General features: G+C 43.3%; 1 protein-coding gene across 1 annotated transcript; it reads left to right on the forward strand.

Annotated features, from left to right (window-relative positions):
- Window positions 1-1812: 1812 nt before the first annotated feature.
- Window positions 1813-24204, forward strand: stx6 (syntaxin 6). Its single transcript, XM_079505157.1, has 8 exons — window positions 1813-1941; window positions 13083-13253; window positions 14338-14431; window positions 15517-15579; window positions 15672-15809; window positions 19232-19338; window positions 22132-22226; window positions 24044-24204. Exons 1-8 carry the CDS (start codon window positions 1907-1909, stop codon window positions 24118-24120), a joined length of 780 nt encoding a protein of 259 aa, XP_079361283.1. The 5' UTR covers window positions 1813-1906; the 3' UTR covers window positions 24121-24204.

The following is a 24204-nucleotide window of genomic DNA, read 5'->3' on the forward strand; positions in this document are numbered from 1 at the left end:
TTGCAGTGTTTGTTCTGAGGACCTTGATGTAAACAAAACTATTCTATAACTATGAATCTACCGGTGTTTATAATGATAATTAATATTAATAAAACGATTAATCTACTGGTGTTTATAATGAGAACAATTGATGAGTTTATTTGTTCTTAAACATCTTTATGGAACTAGAATATATTTTAAAGCTCATAATGTCTACAGTGGATTATTGTTTACAGTCTGGTTACAATACAGTTGTGGAAATAAAGTACTTGAGTAAAAAATGTTAGTTAGTTTCAACCACTGAACACAATGACGTAAGCATGACTGAAGCTCATCAAAGACCATTTAATGACACATGACACACCCCACACAGCCACAAAATGAGGGCGCATGCGCAGTACTGAGTCACAGAGTTCTACAGGTCGCCGGTTTCACTGTAACATACCGGAAGTCTCAATTTCATAATGTGACGTGGTTGTGTTTACTTCCGCCACAACTTAGCTAGCACACAGCTAGCTAGCTACGTGGCTTTTCAGCTTCTCAAACAAACTATTTGTTTTAAAACGTTTTTTATTGAATCAAAGAAATGTTAAATAAAGTGTTAAATAATCGTCTGTCCTTTAGAACAACATTTAAACACGTGACACGTTAATAATAGCCATGAAGATAAAATAAAGCTAACAATAGCTAAAGCTAACGCAATCTGCGCATGCTCAGTATACACAAAACCTAGTTTATACTTCGACCGTACGACGGTGCCGCGTTCATCCGCCAGCCGCTAGATCCACCACCAGATGGCGCTATTGTCCACGTTTCAATGCATTCTGCATCACAAGTGCGGCTCAAAGCGTTGAAAACAACAGCAGATCTACAAACCCACAACACATTGCATCCACGACGTGTTGTGGGCTTGTAGATCTGCTATTTTCGGAGCGCTACACAGTCCTAATGTAGGCTGCAATTCGAAACTGGCCCCTTAAAAATCTGAATCCCCCCAGTTTTCCCCCTCACTGTAGGCTATATGTTTCTTTCATCTTTTTACCTTTGATGAATTCCTGTTTTTTGGCTATAGATTATAGAACGTCTCTAAATATTATGATGAATTGAACAAGGTGGACCCTCTACAAGTGTAATGTTTTATGGTGTCGTCCACTCACTCTTGAGTTGTGCTTGAAATGTACTGTAATTCTGAAAACTGTTAATAAATCAATCAATCAATCAATCAATAAAAGACAACTGTGCTTTGAGAGGAATGTTTACGTTAAGATTTTGTATATACAATACATTAAAATTACAATAAATGTAAGGAAAAAACCCCAAAAGAAACAAAGAAAACGGAAACAAACAAACAGTAAAATAAAGGAGAAACAAAATAAATTATTATTTTCGTCTGTCTGCTGTGCATCATGGAGGTATTTTCGTCTGTCTGCTGTGTGTGCATCATGGAGGTATTTTCGTCTGTCTGCTGTGCATCATGCAGGTGTTTCGTCTGTCTGCTGTGCATCATGGAGGTATTTTCGTCTGTCTGCTGTGCATCATGGAGGTATTTTCGTCTGTGTGCTGTGCATCATGGAGGTATTATTTTCGTCTGTCCGCTGTGCATCATGGAGGTATTATTTTCGTCTGTCTGCTGTGCATCATGGAGGTGTCAATAAAGATTCACATGCTGTGTGACTTGCGTCTCCCTGGCAACCAACAAACCAACCAGCCCAGCCAATCACAGCGCCGACCCGTCTCTCCGGGCTGTGGGATGCTATAACCAACCAGCCAATCACAGCGCCGACCTGTCCCCCCGGGCTATGGGATGCTGTCTGTGTGCCTGTGATGGTCGCATGTAAACAAAGCCAGTGTTGAACAAAACAACATGTAGTTTAAATTAGACTTAATTTAATTCCTTTAATTGAACTAATCCTGCGGATCTGACAACATGTCGATGGAAGACCCTTTCTTCGTGGTCAAAGGGTGAGGAATGCTTTTTATTCAACACATGTTTTATAGATATGTTATCTTATCTGGTGAGGAGGAGGCTAAGCTGCTAGCAGGATGCTAGCAGGATGCACACAGGGAACAATAGAGGAATACTTATTATAATATATTTACATTCAAAGGAGCTTTTTGATGAATTGAACATGGTGGACCCTCTTGTAAACAAGTGTAATGCTTTATGGTGTCGTCCACTCACAGTTAACAGTTTTTGTATTGAGTTGTGCTTGACATTTACTGTAATTCTGTAAAAGTAAATACTTCAATCAATTTATTGGCAAGTATTTACAGTTGGAGGTACAGCATTGTGTAAACATAAAGTATATACAGTTGGAGGTACAGTATTGTGTAAACATAAAGTATATACAGTTGGAGGTACAGTATTGTGTAAACATAAAGTATTTACAGTTGGAGGTACAGCATTGTGTAAACATAAAGTATATACAGTTGGAGGTACAGCATTGTGTAAACATAAAGTATATACAGTTGGAGGTACAGTATTGTGTAAACATAAAGTATATACAGTTGGAGGTACAGCATTGTGTAAACATAAAGTATATACAGTTGGAGGAGGTACAGCATTGTGTAAACAAAGTATATACAGTTGGAGGTACAGCATTGTGTAAACATAAAGTATATACAGTTTGATTGATTGATTGAAAAATGTATTAACAGTTTGCAGAATTACAGTACATTTCAAGCACAAACTCAATACAAAGGCTGTTAACTATGAGTGGACGACCCAATTAAGCATTACACTTGTTTCCAATAGGGTCCACAATGTTCAATTCATCAAAAACATTTAGAGACGTACAAATAGACACTTCTATATAGACAAAGGACAGAACAGGAATTCATCATAAAGGAGGTAAAAAGGGAAAATAAACATATACAGTGAGGGAAAAAAAGGGGTGGACGGTGGGGGGGATTCACGTTCAGCTCCGTTCATTTGTTTGTTTTCCTTGGAGGAGCTGCGTTGGGTCCCCAAGTCGGCTCCGTGGCCGTACCTTGAGTTGGCTGGGTGGCCGTGACCATCTCTTGTTAGGGACCAAGAAGTCACGTAGTGACTTTGGTCACTTATTGTTTTTGTGTTTATTTTTCTTCTCCTTCTTCTCCCGCCAAAAATAGCTGTTCTGACTGAATGGTGCAGTCGGTTTTCGCGAAACGCGGTAATCTGGTAGAGGGCCATGCCAAACGGTGAATATGCGAAGCCCAAGACGATTGGCCAAATGGTGGCGCTATAGCGCTCAATTGAAAATGCTAACTTTGAACGTGCATAGCTCATGAACCGTTTGACCGTTGGCAATGACACTTTGATACCCATATGCGTCTCCTCATGCTGAACAACTTTCGTGTTCTGACTTTTGACCTCTGACCTTTAGATCACCCGCCATTTTGAATTATATGATCAGTACTTCTTCTCCTTCTCCTTCCGCCAAAAATAGCTGTTCTGACTGAACCGTGCAGTCGGTTTTCGCAAAACTTGTCAACATGATGGAGGACCATGCCAAACGGTGACTATGCGAAGCCCATCATGATTGGCCAAATGGTGGCGCTATAGCACTCAATTGATGCAAAACTTGCAAACTTGCAAACTTCGACCGTTGGCAATGACACTTTGATACACATATGTGTCTCCTCATGCCGAACAACTTTCGTGTTCTGACTTTTGACCTCTGACCTTTAGATCACCCGCCATTTTGAATTATATGAAAAACAGTTCAAATGTAACTCCTCCCAGAATCTTTGCTCAAAATGCATGAACGGACAAATAATCGTAGCACATTTTTTCTAAGTGAAAAAATGAAGTTTTTATGAACCAATGAAAATTGCTGTTTTGTGAATCTTCTTCTGCACCTAATACCTATATGAATACTGAATGATGTTACTGTTTATAATGAGTCAACTGACTGTGTCTGCATAGCTCAGTTGGTAGAGCTCTCGCCGTTGGACCACAAGGTTGTGTGTTCAAATCCGGGTAAAGACAACTCGGTGTATGCATTGTGTGCTGCAAGATTTGTGATGACTCAACTATAGAAATATTGAAGTAGATTACATTTGACATATTGTTGAACGCCCTGTGGGCTATATCAGTGAGATCAATAACTTTAAAGACTGGTGTGATAATAGCCACCTTATGTTAAACACCACAAAAACTAAAGAGATGATCTTCAATCCAAATCCATGGTTATGAACGATTGTCTGCCTAACACACACACTAGGGTTGGGTGACGATACGAATCTATCGTCAATCGCGAATGTACGAGTCCAATCGCCGAATATTTTTATTAGGCGATTTTTCGGGACGATTTTTTCTTTTGCAAAATATTGGCCCAATTAACCTGTAAAGTGTGAGCAACGTGTGAATTAATTTGGGCCAGCAAAGTAGTAACAGCGGCCGGGTGGAAATCCCCTCGTTATAATGGTATGGTCCCAGAGTCCCCGCACGCAGCATCGGGAAACGGCCAGAGTAAAGGCTGGGACCGAGCCGAGGGAGGCTAGCTTAGCGCTTAGCTTAGCGTGTAGCTACTGATTCAACCCACTGATTGAACTTCATCTCCGCCTGTAATCTAGGTTATTTTTTTATTGACAACGTGAACGAACCCCGACACCAGCGCTGCAAAAATAGACAGATCTACAAGCTCTCAACGCGTAGCAAACGGCGCTGCAAAAACAGGCAGGACGCGATGCCTTGAGAGCTTGTGGATCAGCCGCAGCAGCATGGGGGCCGGCGCTCCGAGGGGAGGGAGGCAAGATTTATCCGGGGAGGAGGAGAAGTTACTAGGGCAGGCTACATGTTGCTGCGGCTAACAACACTGTCACCAGCCAGTGGTTGTGAATTGTGATGTTAGCGTGGCTTGCAGCTGCTTGTCCGTTCCAACTTCACTTCATCTCCACCTGTAACTTATTTCTTATTTTGTTACCCTGGCTGCGCAGCTGCGCTGCAAAAATAGACGGATCTACAAGCTCTCAACGCGTAGCGAACGGCGCTGCAAAAACAGGCAGGACGCGGCGCCTTGAGAGCTTGTAGATCTGGCTTTTTTGCGACCTGTAGTGAGCTGTTCTCACTTTACTTTTATGACACGAATATATCGTCCATCGGCGATTTTTGGACAGACGATGGGCGATTGAAAAACATTGGCATATCGCCCAACCTTAACACACACGCATGCAGCCACGCACGCAGCCACGCACGCAGGCAGGCAGGCAGGCAGGCAGGCAGGCACGCACGCACGCACACTTTAACTGTGCGTGAAAACACACTGTAGTAATAGATAAAGACATGCCCAAAATGAGGACACACCTTCTTGTTACCAAATCACTGAATGGTTTTACTGTTTACAATATAGTCACTGATTGTCTCTGTGTAGCTCAATCAGTAGAGCTCCCGCCTTCAGTCCACAAGGTTGTGAGTTCAAATCCCGGTACCGACAACTCAGCTCGTCAGTCTCATTTGTGCATGTTGTTCTTATTGTCTCCACCAGGCCGAAGGCATGGGGAGAGAGTATGTTTTGCACTCCGTCCGTGTGTGTGTGACTGTGTGTGTGTGTGTGTGCGTCCGTCCGTCCTTCCTTCCTTCCGTCCGTCTGTTACCAGCTAATCTCCGGCACCGTTGGCCCGATCCATGCCAAACTTTGCACACACACTCTCTGGATGCCAACGACGAACCTCTGCCCCAAATATTCCTCAACGGCCTGTTATAGCGCCACCATGAGGCCGATTTAGGCAAAACACATTTCTGTAGATTACTCGTACACATTTTATCCATACATCACACAATTCGGTATACACTATCTCCATAGTCATGTGATCAACACGGATCTGCACCATTTCCCATCTTCCTTCCTGATTGGCTAAGATTCGCTTCCAAAGCTCACATGATTGGTCCGTTTCGAACAAAATGCCACAAATCACAAACACAGTGTGCAATTTCCGTGAAATTATACACGCACATTTCCACTAGGCTGAGGACGACATGACACAATTTATTTTCCAAACCAGCCTCATGGTGGCGCTATAACAGGGCAATTCCTGTTTTTACCTATAACTGCATCGATCTGTGTACAACTTTGTATGCGCACTCCCTAGAGGCCATGGAAAAACATTTTCCCTGCATCCCTCCACATCTGCCGGTTATACCGCCACCATGAGGCCGATTTCTGCAAAACACATTGTTTATATTAGTCGCACAGATTTCATCCAAATCTCATGCAAATCGGTATACATGATCTCTGTAGTCATGTGATCAAGACGAGTCTGTTTGATTTCTCAGATTCTACACTGATTGGCTAAGATTGCCTTCCAAAGTCTTCAGGAGTGGCCCGTTTTGTACAAAATGCTGCACATTATATTATTATTATAATTATATAAATAAACAGGGTATAAAGTTTCACTGAAATAAATAGCAGCATTTCTTCTGCAGGCCCTTTGGGACAAAATTATGGCAACATTTCTTTCTCAAGACTATTTTAATAGCATACAAAACCCCTCAGATTTAAGATGAGTTTAAAGGACCAGGTAGCAGCTCTGTTTACATGTACAGTAGTTCTTAGGGTGGTTGTATTCCATTGTTTTCATGTGCAGTAGTTCTACTGCGTACAGATAGTAGCTCTTAGGGTGGTTGTATTCCATCGGTTCCAACAGTTCAATAAAAAGCAAGGCTACTGGTGCGTAGGAGAGGGTACGGTGCCCAACAATGAAAAAGGAACAAACACCAGCACACTGTGTTCAAATGCAGTGAGCCAACTTTTAATAGGGAAACAGCAACGTTTGGGCCTTTGCAGCCTTCATCAGGATATCTTTATGAAACAGCAACGTTTGGGCCTATGCAGCCTTCATCAGGATATCTTTATGAACACAACGTTTGGGCCTATGCAGCCTTCATCAGGATATCTTTATGAACACAACAACGTTTGGGCCTATGCAGCCTTCATCAGGATATCTTTATGAACACAACGTTTGGGCCTATGCAGCCTTCATCAGGATATCTTTATGAACACAACGTTTGGGCCTATGCAGCCTTCATCAGGATATCTTTATGAACACAACGTTTGGGCCTATGTGGCCTTCATCAGGATATCTTTATGAACACAACGTTTGGGCCTATGCAGCCTTCATCAGGATATCTTTATGAAACAGCAACGTTTGGGCCTATGCAGCCTTCATCAGGATATCTTTATGAACACAACAACGTTTGGGCCTATGCAGCCTTCATCAGGATATCTTTATGAAACAGCAACGTTTGGGCCTATGCAGCCTTCATCAGGATATCTTTATGAACACAACGTTTGGGCCTATGTGGCCTTCATCAGGATATCTTTATGAACACAACGTTTGGGCCTATGCAGCCTTCATCAGGATATCTTTATGAAACAACAACGTTTGGGCCTATGCAGCCTTCATCAGGATATCTTTATGAACACAACAACGTTTGGGCCTATGCAGCCTTCATCAGGATATCTTTATGAAACAGCAACGTTTGGGCCTATGCAGCCTTCATCAGGATATCTTTATGAACACAACGTTTGGGCCTATGCAGCCTTCATCAGGATATCTTTATGAACACAACAACGTTTGGGCCTATGCAGCCTTCATCAGGATATCTTTATGAACACAACAACGTTTGGGCCTATGCAGCCTTCATCAGGATATCTTTATGAAACAACAACGTTTGGGCCTATGCAGCCTTCATCAGGATATCTTTATGAAACAACAACGTTTGGGCCTATGCAGCCTTCATCAGGATATCTTTATGAACACAACAACGTTTGGGCCTATGCAGCCTTCATCAGGATATCTTTATGAAACAGCAACGTTTGGGCCTATGCAGCCTTCATCAGGATATCTTTATGAACACAACGTTTGGGCCTATGCAGCCTTCATCAGGATATCTTTATGAACACAACAACGTTTGGGCCTATGCAGCCTTCATCAGGATATCTTTATGAACACAACAACGTTTGGGCCTATGCAGCCTTCATCAGGATATCTTTATGAACACAACAACGTTTGGGCCTATGCAGCCTTCATCAGGATATCTTTATGAACACAACAACGTTTGGGCCTATGCAGCCTTCATCAGGATATCTTTATGAAACAGCAACGTTTGGGCCTATGCAGCCTTCATCAGGATATCTTTATGAACACAACGTTTGGGCCTATGCAGCCTTCATCAGGATATCTTTATGAACACAACGTTTGGGCCTATGCAGCCTTCATCAGGATATCTTTATGAACACAACGTTTGGGCCTATGCAGCCTTCATCAGGATATCTTTATGAACACAACGTTTGGGCCTATGCAGCCTTCATCAGGATATCTTTATGAACACAACGTTTGGGCCTATGCAGCCTTCATCAGGATATCTTTATGAACACAACGTTTGGGCCTTTGCAGCCTTCATCAGGATATCTTTATGAACACAACGTTTGGGCCTATGCAGCCTTCATCAGGATATCTTTATGAAACAGCAACGTTTGGGCCTATGCAGCCTTCATCAGGATATCTTTATGAACACAACAACGTTTGGGCCTTTGCAGCCTTCATCAGGATATCTTTATGAAACAGCAACGTTTGGGCCTATGCAGCCTTCATCAGGATATCTTTATGAACACAACGTTTGGGCCTATGTGGCCTTCATCAGGATATCTTTATGAACACAACGTTTGGGCCTATGCAGCCTTCATCAGGATATCTTTATGAAACAACAACGTTTGGGCCTATGCAGCCTTCATCAGGATATCTTTATGAACACAGCAACGTTTGGGCCTATGCAGCCTTCATCAGGATATCTTTATGAACACAACGTTTGGGCCTATGCAGCCTTCATCAGGATATCTTTATGAACACAACGTTTGGGCCTATGTGGCCTTCATCAGGATATCTTTATGAACACAACGTTTGGGCCTATGCAGCCTTCATCAGGATATCTTTATGAACACAGCAACGTTTGGGCCTATGCAGCCTTCATCAGGATATCTTTATGAACACAGCAACGTTTGGGCCTATGCAGCCTTCATCAGGATATCTTTATGAACACAGCAACGTTTGGGCCTATGCAGCCTTCATCAGGATATCTTTATGAACACAAATGAGAAAGCATCCTTTTTGTAGGCTGTCTGACCTAATGGTAAGCCTATCAGGTCAAACCAAGAAATTACATCACTCACTTAAGGTGACAGGTGCTCTCATATGGTTAAAAGAGAACAAACAGTCATATAAAAGCTCAATACACCAGTGCAAATAAAATAGAAAAAACATAATAATAATCATGACGGTATACATTAGGTAACATTATTAAATAATAGGGTATACAAAAATCATGATCATGACGATAAAGCAAACATTTTGTAGGTTGAAGCTTCATAAAAAACTGGGTAGTCTCTATCAATATACCTATAGGATATATATATCTGTCAATGCCACTGGGTAGTCTCTATCAATATACCTATATGATATATATATCTGTCAATGCCACTGGGTAGTCTCTATCAATATACCTATATGATATATATATCTGTCAATGCCACTGGGTAGTCTCTATCAATATACCTATATGATATATATATCTGTCAATGCCACTGGGTAGTCTCTATCAATATACCTATATGATATATATATCTGTCAATGCCACTGGGTAGTCTCTATCAATATACCTATATGATATATATATCTGTCAATGCCACTGGGTAGTCTCTATCATTTCTCCGTATAGAGCTTTTATGCTCGCTTATCCTTAGTTTTAGTTTCCTAGTGGTTTTGCCCACATAGGCTAAACCACAAGGACGGCGCAGCATACAAACCACACTAAACCACACTAAACCACAAGGACGGCGCAGCATACAAACCACACTAAACCACACTAAACCACAAGGACGGTGCAGCATATAAACCACACTAAACCACACTAAACCACAAGGACGGTGCAGCATATAAACCACACTAAACCACACTAAACCACAAGGACGGTGCAGCATATAAACCACACTAAACCACACTAAACCACAAGGACGGTGCAGCATATAAACCACACTAAACCACAAGGACGGTGCAGCATATAAACCACACTAACCCACAATGACGGTGCAGCATATAAACCACACTAAACCACACTAAACCACAAGGACGGTGCAGCATATAAACCACACTAAACCACACTAAACCACAAGGACGGTGCAGCATATAAACCACACTAAACCACACTAAACCACAAGGACGGTGCAGCATATAAACCACACTAAACCACACTAAACCACAAGGACGGTGCAGCATATAAACCACACTAAACCACAAGGACGGTGCAGCATATAAACCACACTAAACCACACTAAACCACAAGGACGGTGCAGCATATAAACCACACTAAACCACACTAAACCACACTAAACCACAAGGACGGTGCAGCATATAAACCACACTAAACCACACTAAACCACAAGGACGGTGCAGCATATAAACCACACTAAACCACACTAAACCACAAGGACGGCGCAGCATACTATCATGATTATTATATTATGTTTTTTTCTTTTTTCTTTGCACTGGTGTAGCTTTTATATGACTGTTATATGACTCTTGGTTTGACCTGATAGGCTTACCATTAGGTCAGACAGCCTACAAAAAGGATGCTTTCTCATTTGTGTTCATAAAGATATCCTGATGAAGGCTGCATAGGCCCAAACGTTGCTGTGTTCATAAAGATATCCTGATGAAGGCTGCATAGGCCCAAACGTTGCTGTGTTCATAAAGATATCCTGATGAAGGCTGCATAGGCCCAAACGTTGTTGTTTCATAAAGATATCCTGATGAAGGCTGCATAGGCCCAAACGTTGTGTTCATAAAGATATCCTGATGAAGGCTGCATAGGCCCAAACGTTGTGTTCATAAAGATATCCTGATGAAGGCTGCATAGGCCCAAACGTTGCTGTGTTCATAAAGATATCCTGATGAAGGCTGCATAGGCCCAAACGTTGTGTAGACACAGGAGAGCAGGTGATGGTTTCAGCAGGAGGAGACAGTAGACACAGGAGAGCAGGTGATGGTTTCAGCAGGAGGAGACAGTAGACACAGGAGAGCAGGTGATGGTTTCAGCAGCAGGAGGAGACAGTAGACACAGGAGAGCAGGTGATGGTTTCAGCAGGAGGAGACAGTAGACACAGGAGAGCAGGTGATGGTTTCAGCAGCAGGAGGAGACAGTAGACACAGGAGAGCAGGTGATGGTTTCAGCAGGAGGAGACAGTAGACACAGGAGAGCAGGTGATGGTTTCAGCAGCAGGAGGAGACAGTAGACACAGGAGAGCAGGTGATGGTTTCAGCAGCAGGAGGAGACAGTAGACACAGGAGAGCAGGTGATGGTTTCAGCAGCAGGAGGAGACAGTAGACACAGGAGAGCAGGTGATGGTTTCAGCAGCAGGAGGAGACAGTAGACACAGGAGAGCAGGTGATGGTTTCAGCAGGAGGAGACAGGAGAGCAGGTGATGGTTTCAGCAGCAGGAGGAGACAGTAGACACAGGAGAGCAGGTGATGGTTTCAGCAGGAGGAGACAGTAGACACAGGAGAGCAGGTGATGGTTTCAGCAGGAGGAGGAGACAGTAGACACAGGAGAGCAGGTGATGGTTTCAGCAGCAGGAGGAGACAGTAGACACAGGAGAGCAGGTGATGGTTTCAGCAGCAGGAGGAGACAGTAGACACAGGAGAGCAGGTGATGGTTTCAGCAGCAGGAGGAGACAGTAGACACAGGAGAGCAGGTGATGGTTTCAGCAGCAGGAGGAGACAGTAGACACAGGAGAGCAGGTGATGGTTTCAGCAGGAGGAGACAGTAGACACAGGAGAGCAGGTGATGGTTTCAGCAGCAGGAGGAGACAGTAGACACAGGAGAGCAGGTGATGGTTTCAGCAGGAGGAGGAGACAGTAGACACAGGAGAGCAGGTGATGGTTTCAGCAGCAGGAGGAGACAGTAGACACAGGAGAGCAGGTGATGGTTTCAGCAGCAGGAGGAGACAGTAGACACAGGAGAGCAGGTGATGGTTTCAGCAGCAGGAGGAGACAGTAGACACAGGAGAGCAGGTGATGGTTTCAGCAGGAGGAGGAGACAGTAGACACAGGAGAGCAGGTGATGGTTTCAGCAGCAGGAGGAGACAGTAGACACAGGAGAGCAGGTGATGGTTTCAGCAGCAGGAGGAGACAGTAGACACAGGAGAGCAGGTGATGGTTTCAGCAGCAGGAGGAGACAGTAGACACAGGAGAGCAGGTGATGGTTTCAGCAGGAGGAGGAGACAGTAGACACAGGAGAGCAGGTGATGGTTTCAGCAGGAGGAGGAGACAGTAGACACAGGAGAGCAGGTGATGGTTTCAGCAGGAGGAGGAGACAGTAGACACAGGAGAGCAGGTGATGGTTTCAGCAGCAGGAGGAGACAGTAGACACAGGAGAGCAGGTGATGGTTTCAGCAGCAGGAGGAGACAGTAGACACAGGAGAGCAGGTGATGGTTTCAGCAGGAGGAGGAGACAGTAGACACAGGAGAGCAGGTGATGGTTTCAGCAGCAGGAGGAGACAGTAGACACAGGAGAGCAGGTGATGGTTTCAGCAGCAGGAGGAGACAGTAGACACAGGAGAGCAGGTGATGGTTTCAGCAGGAGGAGACAGTAGACACAGGAGAGCAGGTGATGGTTTCAGCAGGAGGAGGAGACAGTAGACACAGGAGAGCAGGTGATGGTTTCAGCAGGAGGAGACAGTAGACACAGGAGAGCAGGTGATGGTTTCAGCAGCAGGAGGAGACAGTAGACACAGGAGAGCAGGTGATGGTTTCAGCAGGAGGAGGAGACAGTAGACACAGGAGAGCAGGTGATGGTTTCAGCAGCAGGAGGAGACAGTAGACACAGGAGAGCAGGTGATGGTTTCAGCAGGAGGAGGAGACAGTAGACACAGGAGAGCAGGTGATGGTTTCAGCGGGCCGGCCCGCGGGTCAACCCGCGCACCACCACAGCTCAGGGTCATATGGTGTGTATTTTGGGTCATTCATGTGTGTTGCGTTAACCCTTCGCAGGGAGGTGCAGAAGGCAGTGTGTGGGTCATTTGTGTGTATTTTGGGTCATTGATGTGTGTTACGTTAACCCTTCGTAGGGAGGTGCAGAAGGCAGTGAACACGGCTCAGGGCCTCCATCAGAGATGGGCGGAGCTTCTACAGGACGGAGCCGGGGCCTCCAAGGAGGAAGTGGACTGGACGACCAATGAGCTTCGAAACAGCCTGAGGTCCATCGAATGGGATCTGGAGGACCTGGACGAGACAATTAATATCCTTTATTAATGTTTATTATTATATCCTTATTAACCCATTCAGGACGGGAACCCCTTTTGGTGTTTAAAGGAATCGTTCACAATTTTTTAACTTAAGTTGTATGAAATACTTGCCATTAATATAGTGGTTGCAACTGTATTCATTGATTGCCCCGAGTCCCGTGGTGGGAGTTCTGCTCTGGTTTTGGTCAATATTAAGTAGTTCCGGTCATTTTGTGGGGGGGGGGCACTGGGGCCACGCAGTAAAAGTGAATTAATTCACAAAACTAAAGTCATTTGTATTGTTGTATTATAAGTCATTGTATTTCTAAAATATTAGTGCAACTCTTGTTCAACTTTGACCCCTCTATCACACGGAACTATTTTTTGGGCGTAGTGATATGGACACAAAAAACAGTTCTGTGTGATAGAGGGGTAAAAAATGAATGAAAGTAGCACTAATATTTTAGAAATAGGTCAACAACACAAATGACGTTAGTTTTGTGAATTAATGTACTTTTACTGCGTGGCCCCCTGTGCCCCCCTGGGCCCCCTGGGCCCCCCTTTTACTGCGTGGCCCCCAGTGCCCCCCCACAAAATCTACCTAATATTTCACCAAAACCAGAGCAGAACTCCCACTACGGGACTCTGGCAATCAATTAAAAAAAATGCTAAATCTTAAGTTAAAAAAAATCTGAACTATCCCTTTAAGCATTATGTTATACTTTAGCTATTGAAAAATAGCAGATCTACAAGCTCATAGCGCAGCACCGAGTGCCGCGCTATGAGCTTGTAGATCTGCTATTTTTGAAGAATCATGAAAATGTGACGCAAATCTTTGGATATATATTCTTTCACAGCGAACGTTTTTAACTCAAATCTTTGCTTCTGGGGAGGGGGGGGGGGGGGGGGTCCCTGGAACTCGACAGCCAATTACATATATTTTTTGGGGTTCTTGACATGAAATTATTTGAAAATCACTGATATAGAAACAGGGCTTTTCAGAAAACTGTATCAGATTTAGAAGACATTTTATTAGTTGAATCATTCTTGACTTAAATGTTTAATTATTGTTGAATCATTCTTAACTTAACATTTTAAGTATTGTTGAATCAAATCCAAAGAAGTTCAACCTTGATGCAGTTGAGTTATCTAAGAGGAAGGCATTCATTACTACTACCAGAAATACTGTTAGAGTAAGTATTACTACTACTATTACTATTACTACTACCAGAAATACTGTTAGAGTAAGTATTACTACTACTATTACTATTACTACTACCAGAAATACTGTTAGAGTAAGTATTACTACTACTATTACTATTACTACTACCAGAAATACTGTTAGAGTAAGTATTACTACTACTATTACTATTACTACTACCAGAAATACTGTTAGAGTAAGTATTACTACTACTATTACTATTACTACTACCAGAAATACTGTTAGAGTAAGTATTACTACTACTATTACTATTACTACTACCAGAAATACTGTTAGAGTAAGTATTACTACTACTATTACTATTACTACTACCAGAAATACTGTTAGAGTAAGTATTACTACTACTATTACTATTACTACTACCAGAAATACTGTTAGAGTAAGTATTACTACTACTATTACTATTACTACTACCAGAAATACTGTTAGAGTAAGTATTACTACTACTATTACTATTACTACTACCAGAAATACTGTTAGAGTAAGTATTACTACTACTATTACTATTACTACTACCAGAAATACTGTTAGAGTAAGTATTACTATTTAGCAGAACTATGGAATGAACTTCCCATTGCAGTCAGAACTACAGACTCACTCCCAATCTAAACTATGGAATGAACTTCCCATTGCAGTCAGAACTACAGACTCACTCCCAATCTAAACTATGGAATGAACTTCCCATTGCAGTCAGAACTACAGACTCACTCCCAATCTAAACTATGGAATGAACTTCCCATTGCAGTCAGAACTACAGACTCACTCCCAATCTAAACTATGGAATGAACTTCCCATTGCAGTCAGAACTACAGACTCACTCCCAATCTAAACTATGGAATGAACTTCCCATTGCAGTCAGAACTACAGCCTCGACGACCTTACAGGCGAATGCAATGACTCAACTTATGTAACTTAGATAGCATTTTATAGACATAACACTATAGTGTAGACTCAGAGTTTCATTATATAGATATTCCACTTTTAGGTTGTAATCGGACACCTTCACTGCATTATTTTATAAAAGTTAAATGAAATATAATGTTATTGTTTTCGTAGGAGATGAAGGACCAGATGAGCAGTCCTCAGGCTGCGGCCATGAGCGACCTGAAGACCCGACAGGTAAGATCATCTAATCTAGTCTAGATCTAGTCTAAAAGCTCTCATTTATTATAATATATATTATTATATGAACAACATTGTTTGTGTTTCAGGGTCTCCTGGGCGAGAGGTCGGGGGTCATGGGGTCAGGGGTCACCTCTGAACCTGCTGCTGATAAATACGTTGGTCTGGATCGAACGTTACACACCGCTAACGCTAACTTTATAGAGGACACTCACACACAGCAACAGGTACACACACACACACACACACACACACACACACACACACACACACACACACACACACATAATGATCACACCAGTAACACTGAACTGATCCCAGGTCAGCATAATGATCACACCAGTAACACTGAACTGATCCCAGGTCAGCATAATGATCACACCAGTAACACTGAACTGATCCTAGGTCAGCATAATGATCACACCAGTAACACTGAACTGATCCCAGGTCAGCATAATGATCACAGCCATTCATGTCGCTGATTCACTGACCTGATCCTAGGTCAGTCTAAATCAGACCTGGGCATTGTACGGCCCGCGGGCCGACTGACCATGTATTCTCACAGTGCACGCAATCTGCACGTCAACTGTGCACGTGAATTGCGTGTGATTGAGAATCTGTCTTCCTTCCTTCACCCCCCTCAAATGCGAACATGTCGGCTTTTTGGATTTATTGTTGACAACGTCGGTGAATGCAAATAGCCATGAAGCCCAGCTGAGCATGAAGCCCCACAACACAGTAGGGCAGCCGCTTGATTTGATTACCAAACTTCCTCGCAGGAGGACAAGTTAAATCCCAGAGCTGATTTCACCCAACACCTTTATTTAACGATGCGGCGGTGTGGCGTGCTTCATAAGCCTGGCTAATAAGCCAGACTAATATCACACAACACTGTCGCGGTATATTAGTCTGGGCTGGCTCCACTTGGATTTCATTTCCCGGGGGGCGGGTTCAAACATTTTCTCTTTGACGCAATTGGTCAGAGCTACTGTCAGTCAAAGGTCTCAAGCATTGAACGTCACTGTACCAAAGCCCGCCCATATTGCATACCGTGTCCCGATTGGCCCGACCTGTTCTCGGTTGTAGGAAAGAGGCGTGCTACTGAGCCTCGCCAGACCCTAATCCGCTGGCTGGCAATTTATTTTTTGTACCACAGCGTTGTACCACAGCGTTGTACCACAACGCTGTGGTACAGCGCTGTACCACAGCGCTGTACCACAGCGTTGTACCACAGCGTTGTACCACAGCGTTGTACCACAGCGTTGTACCACAGCGCTGTACCACAGCGTTGTACCACAGCGTTGTGGTACAGCGCTGTACCACAGCGTTGTACCACAGCGTTGTACCACAGCGCTGTACCACAACGTTGTACCACAGCGTTGTGGTACAGCGTTGTGGTACAGCGTTGTACCACAGCGTTGTACCACAGCGTTGTACCACAGCGTTGTACCACAGCGTTGTACCACAGCGTTGTACCACAGTGTTGTACCACAAAGTAAATCTGTCCTCTGTACACTGACGACACCGTTGTACCACAGAGTAAACCTGGCAGAACGTGCGGTCGTGCCTAGTTGCACATCAACATACATTGCCAGCCAAGCTGCCAACTCTCTATTGTGTTTTCAGAACGTCGTTGTTTAGGTTGTGACTCAACAATCATCTCACGCTGATAGTAAGCGGCGCGACATGGTGTAAACTATCACACCAGTCAGTTCATTTGGCCTCATGGTGTAAACTATCACACCAGTCAGTTAATTTGGCCTCATGGTGTAAACTATCACACCAGTCAGTTCATTTGGCCTCATGGTGTAAACTATCACACCAGTCAGTTAATTTGGCCCCTGGTGTAAACTATCACACCAGTCAGTTAATTTGGCCCCTGGTGTAAACTATCACACCAGTCAGTTTATTTGGCCCCTGGTGTAAACTATCACACCAGTCAGTTCATTTGGCCTCATGGTGTAAACTATCACACCAGTCAGTTAATTTGGCCTCATGGTGTAAACTATCACACCAGTCAGTTCATTTGGCCTCATGGTGTAAACTATCACACCAGTCAGTTCATTTGGCCCCTGGTGTAAACTATCACACCAGTCAGTTCATTTGGCCCCTGGTGTAAACTATCACACCAGTCAGTTCATTTGGCCCCTGGTGTAAACTATCACACCAGTCAGTTCATTTGGCCTCATGGTGTAAACTATCACACCAGTCAGTTCATTTGGCCCCTGGTGTAAACTATCACACCAGTCAGTTAATTTGGCCCCTGGTGTAAACTATCACACCAGTCAGTTCATTTGGCCCCTGGTGTAAACTATCACACCAGTCAGTTCATTTGGCCTCATGGTGTAAACTATCACACCAGTCAGTTCATTTGGCCTCATGGTGTAAACTATCACACCAGTCAGTTCATTTGGCCCCTGGTGTAAACTATCACACCAGTCAGTTCATTTGGCCCCTGGTGTAAACTATCACACCAGTCAGTTCATTTGGCCTCATGGTGTAAACTATCACACCAGTCAGTTCATTTGGCCTCATGGTGTAAACTATCACACCAGTCAGTTCATTTGGCCCCTGGTGTAAACTATCACACCAGTCAGTTCATTTGGCCTCATGGTGTAAACTATCACACCAGTCAGTTCATTTGGCCTCATGGTGTAAACTATCACACCAGTCAGTTCATTTGGCCCCTGGTGTAAACTATCACACCAGTCAGTTCATTTGGCCCCTGGTGTAAACTATCACACCAGTCAGTTCATTTGGCCTCATGGTGTAAACTATCACACCAGTCAGTTCATTTGGCCCCTGGTGTAAACTATCACACCAGTCAGTTCATTTGGCCTCATGGTGTAAACTATCACACCAGTCAGTTCATTTGGCCTCATGGTGTAAACTATCACACCAGTCAGTTCATTTGGCCTCATGGTGTAAACTATCACACCAGTCAGTTCATTTCTCTGCAGAACGCACAGTGTACAGAGATACAGAGATACAGAGAGAGACACACATGATCACACACTCACACACTGATTGAATATTCAAAAGCACAGTTTAGGGTGTGTGTGTGTGTGTGTGTGTGTGTGTGTGTGTGTGTGTGTGTGTGTGTGTGTGTGTGTGTGTGTGTGTGTGTGTGTGTGTGTGTGTGTGTGTGTGTGTGTGTGTGTGTGTGTGTGTGTGTGTGTGTGTGTGTGTGTGTGTGTGTGTGTGTGTGTGTGTGTGTGTGTGTGTGTGTGTGTGTGTGTGTGTAAAACGTATTTATTTAACTTTGCCTATCCCAGTGATGTCTAATAACAGCTAGGTCTTGGTTTTGGTCTTGGTCTTGGTCTTGGTCTAGGTCTTGGTCTAGGTCTTGCCTGGGCTTTAAATTAGCTGTGTTTTCTATTTCTATTTCTATCAAAGGTATTTGTTGTAATTGATATGCTCCTATATCTTATTTTAATTGTATCTATTATAATCTGTATTCATTTTAAAGTGCACTGTTGCACTCTGTAAAATTGCCGTGTGTGTGTGTGTGTGTGTGTGTGTGTGTGTGTGTGTGTGTGTGTGTGTGTGTGTGTGTGTGTGTGTGTGTGTGTGTGTGTGTGTGTGTGTGTGTGTGTGTGTGTGTGTGTGTGTGTGTGTGTGTGTGTGTGTGTGTGTGTGTGTGTTACAGCTGATCTCAGATCAACAAGATGAACAGCTGGAGTTGGTTTCTGGAACCATCGGAGTTTTAAAGAACATGTCTGAACGCATCGGCATGGAGCTGGACGAACAATCTGTGTAAATATACATTATATTATTATTAATATGGCATGGAGCTGGACGAACAATCTGTGTAAATATACATTATACTAATATATATTAATATTATTATGCATATGAATTATTAGGATTTATAAGAATTAATATAATTATTAATATGAATTATTACCATTTATATGAATTAATATAATTATTCATAGGAATTATTATCATTGACCAGAGCCTGTCATCGTGCAGCCTCCAGCAGAAAAGTCCTATCTGATTGACAGCTCATACATCCAATCAGAACAGTCCTATCTGATTGACAGCTCATACATCCAATCAGAACAGTCCTATCTGATTGACAGCTCATACATCCAATCAGAAAAGTCCTATCTGATTGACAGCTCATACATCCAATCAGAAAAGTCCTATCTTATTGACAGCTCATACATCCAATCAGAAAAGTCCTATCAGAAAAGTCCTATCTGATTGACATCTCATACATCCAATCAGAAAAGTCCTATCACATCAGATCATTATCAGTATTGGACTGAGGCCGATTCTAAATCCTGACCTAAGTTTCCTGAAAAACTTCAAATATTTATATTTATAGCAGCATCAATTTTTGTTTTTTTTACTGTACAGAACCCCAAAAGGGGTTCCTGCACAAAATGGGTTATACCCAGGGAGCGAAGAGGGTTGACCTGCATTTGCCATGACCTCAAAGGTTGTCCACCAGCAGCAGCACTGGAAAGGCACCAGGATGTGATGGGTTGCCCGCAGACATCTACAAGAATGGAGGCATGGCACTAGTAGAAAAGCTAATGTCCCTGTACCAGGTAATCTGGAAGATGGGTGATCTCCCTCAAGACTTCAAGGACGTATCCATAGTGCATGTTAACAAGAGGAAAGGGGACAGGGCATCCTGTGATAACCATCGCGGTATATCCCTCCTGAACATCGCAGGAAAGATCTTAGTGAGAATCATCCTCAACCGGCTCATCAGCCATGTAGCTAAGAATGTTGTCCCTAGATCCCAATGTGGTTTCCGCGCAGGCAGAGGTACCTGTGACATGATCTTTGCCATTCGCCAGCGGCAAGAAAAGTGCACATGGTGCACATGGTGATGTATCTGAGCCATTCCCAGTCAGGAATGGAGTGAAGCTCCTGCTGCATCTTGTCTCCAGTCCCTGGCACATGAACAGAATTTCTGGTAGCCTTTGATACAGCTACATGATATTGCCTTGTTCATTGACATAGGCCAGGCTGGCTCTGTAGATGGACAGGGGACTGCATTCCCATCACTGAAAGACCATCCATAAAGTGAAGGAAGGGATGTCCGGCTTGGCGATGCACGTCCCTGCCAGGCATGAATGTCAACATAAACGGAGGAAATGCCAACATACTGTAAACAGTAGAACAAAACCAAAAAATCAGAGGGATGTCTTTCTGCAAAGAAACACCCCAGCACAATAATATAGTGACTGATAGAGGGAAATGATGACTAAAATATTTAAATACTTTGAAATATAGGCTATATCACATTTAAGTCTCTCGTGGTCAGAAACCATGAGTTTGTATATCTAGCTCAGAATTTAGAGCCAAACCTATTTTCTGGGTGCTAGTATTGTGGCGGCCATATTGGATGTCATGGAAACTTGCAATGCAAAAAATGTTTGTATTCATATCATTGATCAACCTGTAAAGTTTTGTGGAAATATCTCTCAGTTAAAAAACGTGCCCTATTCACCCCCATTATATACTGTATAGACTAATGGGGGCTAATATTGTGGCGGCCATATTGGATTTCCAGCAAAAAGAAATAGCGGTGTGTCCATATAGGTTGTGATTCTATTGGGTCATAGCGGTGTGTCCATATAGGTTGTGATTCTATTGGGTCATAGCGGTGTGTCCATATAGGTTGTGATTCTATTGGGTCATAGATATTATTTCTGGTGGACAAAATTTGATGTTATGTCAAATGCAGGTATCCAAAAAAGGGGTGTTTTGCCCCCTGGGTATAATAGGATCTGACAGGAAAAGTAATGTCTCTTTTCTTTTTCACGTTTGCAGCCATTTTGACAATATGCAAGCTCAAGAATATATGTCCCTTCTGTACAATGAATCTTAGCCAATGGATTAATATTGCTTGTGTTTGCCAAAACAGTCAACAATCATGGTAGAAATCATGGTAAAGCACTATTCCGGGTAGCCACCATCTTGTAAATATGCACAATAAGGGTCCAGACACACCCAATAATACAAATCGGTATTCCATTGAGTCTATCATGGTCAGAAACCATGAAATAGACACCAAGTTTGCGTTTCTAGCTCATCTCGTTCAGAAGTTAGAGCCAAACCTATTTTCTGGGTGCTAATATTATGGCGGCCATATTGTGGCGGCCATATTGTATTTCATGGAAACTTGCAATACAAAATGTTTTCGTATTTATATCATTGATCAACTTGTGAAGTTTCGTGGAAATATCCCTCAGTTTAAAATGTTGCCCTATTCACCCCCCATTATAACTAATAGGGGCTAATATTGGGGCGGCCATATTGGATTTCCAGCAAAAGATTGACCGGGTTGTCCATATAGGTTGTGATCCTACGGGGTCATAGATATTATTTCTGGTGGACAACCTTTGAGGTCATGGCAAATGCAGGTTTCCAAAATAAAAGGTGGTTTGCTCCCTGGGTATTAATATTATGCATTCATTTTAATATTTTAATTATTTTTCAGGATGTTGGATGACTTCACTATGAGATGTTATCATTTATATTAATGATGAAATGATGATGTAATGATGTATGATGTCATTATTGTAGGATGTTGGATGACTTCACCCATGAGGTGGACAACACTCAGTCCAGACTGGACAACGTTATGAAGAAACTGGCCAAGGTTTCACACATGACCAGCGGTATGTCTGTCTGTCTGTCTGTCTGTCTGTCTGTCTGTCTGTCTGTCTGTCTGTCTGTCTGTTTGTATTTGTCTCAGAACAGGTAGGTACTAAAAGTGCTTTAGAAGCCAGACAGAAATTACATGGACTGGTGACATCAGAGTGGTGACATCAGAGTGGTGACATCATGGACTGGTGACATCAGAGTGGTGACATCAGAGTGGTGACATCAGAGTGGTGACATGAGAGTGGTGACATCAGAGTGGTGATATTTAGGCTCAAACCAGTAGAAATACATTTGAGGGTCATGACTTCACTCATGGAAAAAAGAAAGACAAGCTGGAGTTGGAAATACATTGTTTTCAACTAGGGGCTGCACAATTATCAGCAATTTTAGGCATGTGTGCAACATGACAACTGTTTTAAAGTATTGCACAGTGACAACTAAAGTCTCTGTAATGTTTGTTGTATTATTACTAAAAAAACAATCTAAAATCTACTGCTTTGAAGGAGATGGAAACCAAAGGGGAAAAGATCACATTGAAGTACACGTCTTCAACACAGTGTCTTTATCCTGGAGGAAGTTGACCCCAGTGACTCCTGGAACAGGAGAACCTCACCTTGAGGTTCCCTCCAGGCGTGAGGGCCACACAGCTGTGCTGATATAATATGCTGTCTACCTCTGGGGAGGTTATCCTTACTGCAATGTGCTTTATGCATTTGATGTCGACGCCCACAGATGGTTCAAACCACAGGTTTCTGGGACTGTTCCAAAGGGGAGGATGGACCACTCAGCCTGTGTTTTGGGGAAGGTCATGTTCATTCATGGAGGATGGGTCCAGACTGGATCCACAGATGACATCTACAAGTTGGACACCACCACAATGGTCTGGTCTTTAATTAACACCAGAGGAACTCCACCTCCTGCTACACAATGTCACTCTGCCACCATCATCGGGACAAAGATGTTTGTATTTGGAGGCAGGAGGAGGTGGGATCAGTGCTACACAACATCAGGTGGGAACTGGCAGCCATGACTAGCAACAGCCAATAGGAACTGGCAGCCATGACTAGCAAAAGCCAATAGGAACTGGCAGCCATGACTAGCAACAGCAGCTGAGAAAATAAGCCTAGTCCTCAAAACAAACAAGAGAGAACTAACCAGAACCAGTGAGAGCTGCAATGCAACAACCAGAACTAACCAGAACCAGTGAGAGCTGCACTACTTTGTCAGGTGACCGAGTACTGAAGACAAGTCTAGCTATAGGCTTTGTCGTAGAGAAAGGTTTTTAACCTAGTCTTGAATGTGCAGAGCGTGTCAGCCCCACGGACCGAAGCCGGGAGAAGGTTCCACAGCTGAGGTGCCTGAGACCTAAACGCCCTGCCTCCTACTGTAACTTTTGATATTTCTGGGACAGTAAGCATTTTTCCATACTGTGATGAGTTCTTTGAGATATTGTGGTGCCTGACCATTGAGAGCTTTGTAGGTGAGGAGGAGGATTGTGAACTCTATTCTGTATTTAACCGGGAGCCAGTGTAGAGAGGCCAGTGAAGGAGTGATATGGTTTCTTCTTCTGGTTCCTGTCAGCACACGCGCCGCAGCATTTTGAACTAGCTGTAGGCTTTTCTGACTTACTTGGGCAGCCTGATAATAGTGAGTTGCAGTAGTGGACTGTTCAACTAGTAAAACCACTAATAGTGAAACTACACGTCCAAGGAACCCGTGGTTTTTATTCCCAGGATACACGTCCTTAGCATAAAAAGTGTTAATATATGTTGTCATTCAGATCATAGACAGAGGTGCTAATATATCCAAACTTATGCTAATTTATTCGCAGATCGCAGACAGTGGTGCGCCATCGGAGTCTTGCTGGGGATCCTCTTTGTTGTTCTACTGCTCTTCTTCATTCTCTGATCTACGAGACCTCGCCACCTGATCTACAAGACCTCATCCACCTAAATACCTGATCTACAAACCCTCATACACCTGCGCACCTGA

The sequence above is a fragment of the Electrona antarctica genome, assembly GCF_951216825.1.
Source record: "Electrona antarctica genome assembly, chromosome: 7".
NCBI classification, from domain to species: domain Eukaryota; kingdom Metazoa; phylum Chordata; class Actinopteri; order Myctophiformes; family Myctophidae; genus Electrona; species Electrona antarctica.